This window comes from Pristiophorus japonicus, unplaced genomic scaffold, assembly GCF_044704955.1.
Source record: "Pristiophorus japonicus isolate sPriJap1 unplaced genomic scaffold, sPriJap1.hap1 HAP1_SCAFFOLD_673, whole genome shotgun sequence".
NCBI lineage: Eukaryota > Metazoa > Chordata > Chondrichthyes > Pristiophoridae > Pristiophorus > Pristiophorus japonicus.
This window is the reverse complement of record NW_027254586.1, coordinates 179,496-187,500: the sequence shown is the minus strand read 5'-3', so window position 1 is coordinate 187,500 and position 8,005 is coordinate 179,496. Positions and strand designations below refer to the sequence as shown.

The window sequence follows — 8,005 nt, the reverse complement described above, 5'->3', positions numbered from 1 at the left end:
GGGGAGGATGAGGGGAGGGGGAGGAGAGGAGATGGCGGATGAGGAGAGGGAGGGAGGAGAGGAGGGGGAGGATGAGGAGAGGGAAGGAGGAGAGGAGGGGGAGGATGAGGAGAGGGAGGGAGGAGAGGAGGGGGAGGAGAGGGGGGAGGAGAGGAGGGGGAGGAGAGGGGGGGAGGAGAGGAGGGGGAGGAGAGGAGATGGAGGATGGAGGAGAGGGAGGGAGGAGAGGAGGGGGAGGATGAGGAGAGGGAGGGAGGAGAGGAGGGGAGGATGAGGAGAGGGAGGGAGGAGAGGAGGGGGAGGAGAGGGGGGGAGGAGAGGAGGGGGGGAGGAGATTGAGGATGAGGAGAGGAGATGGAGGATGAGGAGAGGGAGGGAGAGGAGGAGGGGGAGGAAAGGAGGTGGAGGAGAGGAGATGGAGGGGAGGATGAGAAGATGGAGGGGAGGATGAGGAGAGGGAGGGAGGAGAGGAGTGGGAGGAGAGGGGGGGAGGAGAGGAGATGGAGGATGAGGAGAGGGAGGGAGGAGAGGAGGGGGAGGAGAGGGGGGAGGAGAGGAGAGGAGAGGGGAGAGGGGAGGAGAGGGGGGGGGGAGGAGAGGAGAGGGGAGAGGAGAGGAGATGGAGGATGAGGAGATGGAGGAGGAGGAGATGGAGGAGGAGAGGGACACGGAGGAAGGAGGACACGGATGACGGATAACGGAGGAGGAGGATGAGGGCACTGATGACGGAGGAGTGAGGATGAGGAGGAGACTCGGTGGGGCGGGGGTGGGGGGGCTCCCGGCCTACGGCTCGACCGGCTCCAGCTTGACCTCGGGCTGGGCCAGGAACTGCCCGCCCGCCGCTGCCTCTGGCGACGCCCCCTCCCCCGCCGCCCCCTCCCCCTCCCCCTCCCCCTCCTCCCCCTCGCTGGGCGGGGCCGGGGGGGGCTCGGGGTGGGTGCGCTGGTGTCGGCGGAGCCCCGAGCGGCCGGCGAAGGCCTTGCCGCAGCGGGGGCAGGGGTGGCGGCGGGGGGCGGGCAGCGGCGGGGCGGCAGGGGCCAGGGCGGCAGCGACGTCGGCGTCGGGCGCCCCGGCGGGGGGTGTCGGCGGGTGTGCCCGCTGGTGGCGGCGCAGGGCGGCCCGGCCCTCCAGCACGGCGGGGCAGAGCGGGCAGGGCTCCCGGGCGTGCGCCCGCTCGTGCTTGCGCAGGCTGGAGGAGACCACGAACGCCTTACCGCAGCGGCCGCAGTGGTAGGGGCGCTCGCCGGTGTGCGTGCGCCGGTGCTTGGTGAGGCCGGCCCGCTCGGCGAAGGCCTTGCCGCAGTCGGGGCAGGGGTGGGGCCGCTGGGCCGTGTGGGCGGAGAGGCGGTGGCGCTTGAGGTCCCAGGAGGCGGCGAAGGCCTTGCCGCAGTCGGGGCAGGGGTGGGGCCGCTCGCCGGTGTGGGTGCGCCGGTGGAGGGCCAGGTCTGCCGGCTGCCGGAAGGCCTTGGGGCAGCGGTCGCAGGCGTGGGGCCGCAGGCCGGCGTGGCAGCGCTGGTGGCGGCGGAACGAGGACGGGTCAGCGAAGAGGCGCCCGCAGGCCGCGCACAGGTACGGGCGCTCGCCGGAGTGCGTGCGCCGGTGATTGCGCCAGGAGGAGCGCTGGGTGAAGCCCTTGCCGCAGTCGGGGCAGCGGTGGGGCTTGTCGGCGGCGTGGATGCGCTGGTGGCAGGCCAGCGAGGAGGAGCGGGCGAAGGCCTTGCCGCAGTGCGCGCACAGGTAGGGCCGCTCGCCCGTGTGCTGCTGCCGCTGGTGGCTGCGCAGGTCCTTGAGCTCGGCGTAGGCCCGCCCGCACTGCCCGCAGGCGTGGGGCCGGTGGCCGGCGTGGGCCCGCCGGTGCTTGCGGCACACCGAGGGGTCGGCGAAGGCCTTGCCGCACTCGGGGCAGGGGTAGGGCCGCTCGCCCGTGTGCCGGCGCTCGTGGACCCGCAGCTTGGCCGGCGTGGCGCAGGCCTGGCCGCAGTGGGCGCAGCGGCAGGCCCCGCCACCGCCCCCGCCCCCCTCGCCGTGGGCCCGGCTCTCGTGCACCCGCAGGCAGATGGCCCGGGCGAACGTCTTGCCGCAGTCGGCGCAGCCAAAGGGCTTCTCGCCCGTGTGCGAGCGGCCGTGGGCCCGCAGCTCGCCCGCCGTGTGGTAGGCCTTGGGGCACAGCGGGCAGGGGAAGCGCCGCGGGGGGCCAGCGGAGGGCGTGGCATCGTTGTCGCCCTCAGGTTGGTCACAGCCGGCGGCCATTTTGTCACAGCCGGCCATTTTGTCACAGCCGGCCATTTTGTCACCATCGGCGGCCATTTTGTCACAGCCGGCCATTTTGTCACCATCGGCGGCCATCTTGTCCTTGTCGGCCATTTTGTCCCCGTCGGCCATTTTGACACCATCGGCGGCCATCTTGTCCGTGCCGGCCATTTTGTCCCCGTCGGCCATTTTGACACCATCGGCGGCCATCTTGTCCGTGCCGGCCATTTTGTCCCCGTCGGCCATTTTGACACCCTTGGCGGCCATCTTGTCCTTGTCGGCGGCCATCTTGTCCTTGTTGTCGGCGGCCATCTTTTCCGTTTTCTCCCTGTTGCCGGCCGCCTTGGCCTGGCTCTTCGCCGGCTGCTGCTGCCGGCGATGGTGGTGGTGGGCGCCGCGGGCGTGGGCGCTGACCCGGGCCAGCGAGGGGAAGGTGGCGCCACACTCGGAACAGTTGTAGGGCCCCCGGCGGCGCTGCTGCTTGAGGGGGCGGCCCCCCGCGCCCGCTCCGCCCCCCTCCTCGGCGGGCTCCGGGCCCGGCGGCCCCGACGACGCCCCTTGGCCTTCCGAGGTCATCGCCTCAACCCCACCTCCTCTCGTCTCCTGCTCGAACCTGCGGGGGGGGGGGAGGGAGAGAGACGGAGAGTGAGGGGGAGGGGTGTCCGAACAAGGCAAACAAGGGTGACCCGAGACCGGCCGCAATGCGCCCCCCCCCACCCCCACGCAGGATAGACCCAGGCTCCATCCCCGGCCTACATCTCCATGGAGAGCCCTCGAAGTTTACAGCGCGGACGGAGGCCATTCGGCCCATCGTGTCCGCCCCGGCCGACCAAGAGCTACCCCGGCCTAATCCCACTTTCCCGCTCTGGGTCCGTAGCCCTGTCGCTTACGGCACTTCAGGGGCACATCCAAATGTGGTGAGGGTTTCTGCCTCTACCCCCCTTTCAGGCCGTGAGTTCCAGACCCTGCCCCAGACCCCCACCGCCCTCTGGGTGAAGACATTTCCCCTCAAATCCCCTCTAAACCTCCCCCCCAATTACTTTAACTCTAAGCCCCCTGGTTGTTGACCCCTCTGCCAAGGGGAAACAGGTCCGTCCTATCCACTCTATCCAGGCCCCCTCATCATTTTATACACCTCAATCAGGTCTCCCCTCAGCCTCCTCTGTTCCAAGGAAAACAAACCCCAGCCTATCCAATCTTTCCTCGTCGCCAAAATTCTCCAGTCCCGGCAACATGCTGGTAAATCTCCTCTGTACCCTCTCCAGTGCAACATCCTGGTAAATCTCCTCTGTATCCTCTCCAGTGCAACATCCTGGTAAATCTCCTCTGTACCCTCTCCAGTGCAACATCCTGGTAAATCTCCTCTGTACCCTCTCCAGTGCAACATCCTGGTAAATCTCCTCTGCACCCTCTCCAGTGCAACATCCTGGTCAATCTCCTCTGTACCCTCTCCAGTGCAACATCCTGGTAAATCTCCTCTGTACCCTCTCCAGTGCAACATCCTGGTAAATCTCCTCTGTACCCTCTCCGGTGCAACAACCTGGTAAATCTCCTCTGTACCCTCTCCAGTGCAACATCCTAGTAAATCTCCTCTGTACCCTCTCCAGTGCAACATCCTGGTAAATCTCCTCTGCACCCTCTCCAGTGCAACATCCTGGTAAATCTCCTCTGTACCCTCTCCAGTGCAACATCCTGGTAAATCTCCTCTGCACCCTCTCCAGTGCAACATCCTGGTAAATCTCCTCTGCACCCTCTCCAGTGCAACATCCTGGTAAATCTCCTCTGCACCCTCTCCAGTGCAACATCCTGGTAAATCTCCTCTGCACCCTCTCCAGTGCAACATCCTGATAAATCTCCTCTGTACCCTCTCCAGTGCAACATCCTGGTAAATCTCCTCTGTACCCTCTCCAGTGCAACATCCTGGTAAATCTCCTCTGTACCCTCTCCAGTGCAACATCCTGGTAAATCTCCTCTGTACCCTCTCCAGTGCAACATCCTGGTAAATCTCCTCTGCACCCTCTCCAGTGCAATCACATCTTTCCTGTAATGTGGTGACCAGAACTGCACGCAGTACTCCAGCTGTGGCCTAACCCAGTGTTTTATACAGTCCAAGCATAACCTCCCTGCTCTTGTATTCCTGCCCCGGCTAATAAAGGCAAGTATCCCGTGTGTCTTCTTAACCACCTGATCTACCTGGCCTGCTACCTTCAGGGATCTGTGGACCTGCACTCCAAGGTCTCTCTGTTCCTCTACACCTCTCAGTGTCCTACCATTTAATGTATATTCCCTCGCCTTGTTAGCCCTCTCACTCCCTCTACGATGTGCCCCTCTATGTAACCCTCTCCATATAGATCTATATATGTCTTCTCTCTCTCCCGATACAAATGCAGGCCCACACGCTGTACGCTCTCGGATCCCCTCCCCATCCCTCCCTATCTCCAACCTTCCCCCTCAGCCCCCCACCCCCTGTCTCTCTAGTGCCAGGCAGTAGGAGCGCTCCCCTCCCCCTCCCCCGCCTCCCTCTCCACCCCCTTCCATCTCTCTCTCCAACCTCCCCCCTTCACTCTCCTCCCCCTCTCTCATTCACCCCCGTCTCCCTCTCGCTCCCTCACTAACCGGGCACTAGGACCCTGGGAGCACCCTCTCCCTCACTAACTGGGCACTAGGACCCTGGAAGCGCCCTCTCCCTCACTAACCGGGCACTAGGACCCTGGGAGCGCCCTCTCCCTCACTAACCGGGCACTAGGACCCTGGGAGCGCCCTCTCGGTCACTAACCAGGCACTAGGACCCTGGGAGCGCCCTCTCGGTCACTAACCAGGCACTCGGACCCTGGGAGCGCCCTTTCTCTCACTAACCGGGCACTAGGACCCTGGGAGCGCCCTCCCCCTCACTAACCGGGCACTAGGACCCTGGGAGCACCCTTTCTCTCACTAACCGGGCACTAGGACCCCGAGTGCTCCCTCTCTCTCACTAACCGGGCACTAGGACCCCGGGGAGTCCCCTCACTCCCATTGTTCACACACACTGACCTCGGGCACTAGGACCCTGGGGGCTCCCTCACTCCCATTGTTGTCAATGACTGACCCTGGGTGGGGGCTCCCTAACCCCATTGTTCACACACCATTGTTATCACACACACAAACACACAGTGACTGACACCGGAGCACTAGGACCCCGCAGCCTCCCCCTCTCCCATTGGTCACAGTGACTGACCCCGGGGGCACGAGGACCCCGCGGCCTCCCTCTCTCCCACTGTTCTCACCCACTGACCCTGGGGTGTGGGGGCTCCCTATGACCATTGTTCACACACCATTGTAAACACACACTAAGACACAGTGACTGACCCCGGGGGCACTAGGACCACGCGGCCTCCCTCTCTCCCATTGTTCTCAGTGACTGACCCTGGGGTGTGGGGGCTCCCTATGCCCATTGTTCACACACCATTGTAAACACACACTAATACAGTGACTGAGGCCGGAGGGCACTAGGACCCCGCGGCCGCCCCCTCTCTCCCATTGTTCTCAGTGACTGACCCTGGGGGCACTAGGACCTCGCGGCCTCCCTCTCTCCCACTGTTCTCACCCAATGACCCTGGGGTGTGGGGGCTCCCTATGCCCATTGTTCACACACCATTGTAAACACACACTAATACAGTGACTGAGGCCGGAGGTCACTAGGACCCCGCGGCCTCCCTCTCTCCCATTGGCCTCAGTGACTGACCCTGGGGTGTGGGGGCTCCCTATGCCCATTGTTCACACACCATTGTAAACACACACTAATACAGTGACTGAGGCCGGAGGGCACTAGGACCCCGCGGCCTCCCCCTCTCTCCCATTGTTCTCAGTGACTGACCCCGGGGGCACTAGGACCCCACGGCCTCCCCCTCTCCCATTGGCCTCAGTGACTGACCCTGGGGGCACTAGGACCCCGCGGCCTCCCTCTCTCCCATTGGCCTCAGTGACTGACCCTGGGGTGTGGGGGGTTCCCTATGCCCATTGTTCACACACCATTGTAAACACACACTAATACAGTGACTGAGGCCGCAGGGCACTAGGACCCCGCGGCCTCCCCCCTCCCATTGGCCTCAGTGACTGACCCTGGGGGCACTAGGACCCCGCGGCCTCCCCCTCTCCCATTGGCCTCAGTGACTGACCCTGGGGGCACTAGGACCCCGCGGCCTCCCTCTCTCCCATTGTTCTCAGTGACTGACCCTGGGGTGTGGGGGGTTCCCTATGCCCATTGTTCACACACCATTGTAAACACACACTAATACAGTGACTGAGGTCGGAGGGCACTAGGACCCCGCGGCCTCCCTCTCTCCCATTGTTCTCAGTGACTGACCCTGGGGTGTGGGGGCTCCCTATGCCCATTGTTCACACACCATTGTAAACACACACTAATACAGTGACTGACCCCGGGGGCACTAGGACCCCGCGGCCTCCCTCTCTCCCATTGTTCTCAGTGACTGACCCTGGGGTGTGGGGGGTTCCCTATGCCCATTGTTCACACACCATTGTAAACACACACTAATGCAGTGACTGAGGCCGGAGGGCACTAGGACCCCGCGGCCTCCCTCTCTCCCACTGACCCTGGGGTGTGGGGGCTCCCTATATCCATTGTTCACACACCATTGTAAACACACACTAATACAGTGACTGAGGCCGGAGGGCACTAGGACCCCGCGGCCTCCCTCTCTCCCATTGTTCTCAGTGACTGACCCTGGGGTGTGGGGGCTCCCTATGCCCATTGTTCACACACCATTGTAAACACACACTAATACAGTGACTGAGGCCGGAGGGCACTAGGACCCCGCGGCCTCCCCCTCTCTCCCATTGTTCTCAGTGACTGACCCTGGGGTGTGGGGGGTTCCCTATGCCCATTGTTCACACACCATTGTAAACACACACTAATACAGTGACTGAGGCCGGAGGGCACTAGGACCCCGCGGCCTCCCCCTCTCCCATTGTTCTCAGTGACTGACCCCGGGCGCTAGGACCCCGGGGGCCGCTCCGGATTGGCTCTCCCGCCTCTCTCGCGCTCCGCTCTCGCTGCCGCGCTCGCCGCCGCCTCTCGGCCTCCGTCCGGTCCGCACCGCTCTCTCTTCCCCCACCCCCGCCGCCGGAAGTTCCCCCCGACACACACCCTCGGACAAAGGTTCCGGCCCGGAGAAAAGTTCCGGGGGAGTTAAAAAAAAACATTGCAAATAATAAATAAAAATATAAAATATAACGAGACCCACACTGACTCAGATTGTAAATAAACCCTATATATAGTAAATAAACCCTATATATAGTAAATAAACCCTATATATAGTAAATAAACCCCTATATATTGTAAATAAACCCTATATATTGTAAATAAACCCCTATATATAGTAAATAAACCCTATATATTGTAAATAAACCCTATATATTGTAAATAAACCCCTATATATTGTAAATAACCCCATATATTGTAAATAAACCCTATATATAGTAAATAAACCCCTATATATTGTAAATAAACCCCTATATATTGTAAATAACCCCATATATTGTAAATAAACCCTATATATTGTAAATAAACCCCTATATATAGTAAATAAACCCTATATATAGTAAATAAACCCCTATATATTGTAAATAAACCCTATATATTGTAAATAAACCCTATATATTGTAAATAAACCCCTATATATTGTAAATAAACCCCTATATATTGTAAATAAACCCTATATATAGTAAATAAACCCTATATATTGTAAATAAACCCCTA

At 61.2% G+C, this 8,005-nt stretch overlaps 1 protein-coding gene across 1 annotated transcript in view; it reads right to left on the bottom strand.

Annotated features, from left to right (window-relative positions):
- Positions 1–7,357, bottom strand: part of znf668 (zinc finger protein 668) — an 8,832-nt gene extending 1,475 nt beyond the window's left edge. The window contains exons 1-3 of the mRNA XM_070874084.1: positions 7,233–7,357; positions 837–2,863; positions 1–112 (exon numbers count right to left, since the gene is read on the bottom strand). The exon at positions 1–112 is cut by the window's left edge and continues 1,475 nt beyond it. Of these exons, the coding sequence (XP_070730185.1) occupies positions 1–112; positions 837–2,826 (2,102 nt within the window). The 5' untranslated portion in view covers positions 2,827–2,863; positions 7,233–7,357. The remainder of the gene's footprint in view (positions 113–836; positions 2,864–7,232) is intronic.
- Positions 7,358–8,005: the final 648 nt, after the last annotated feature.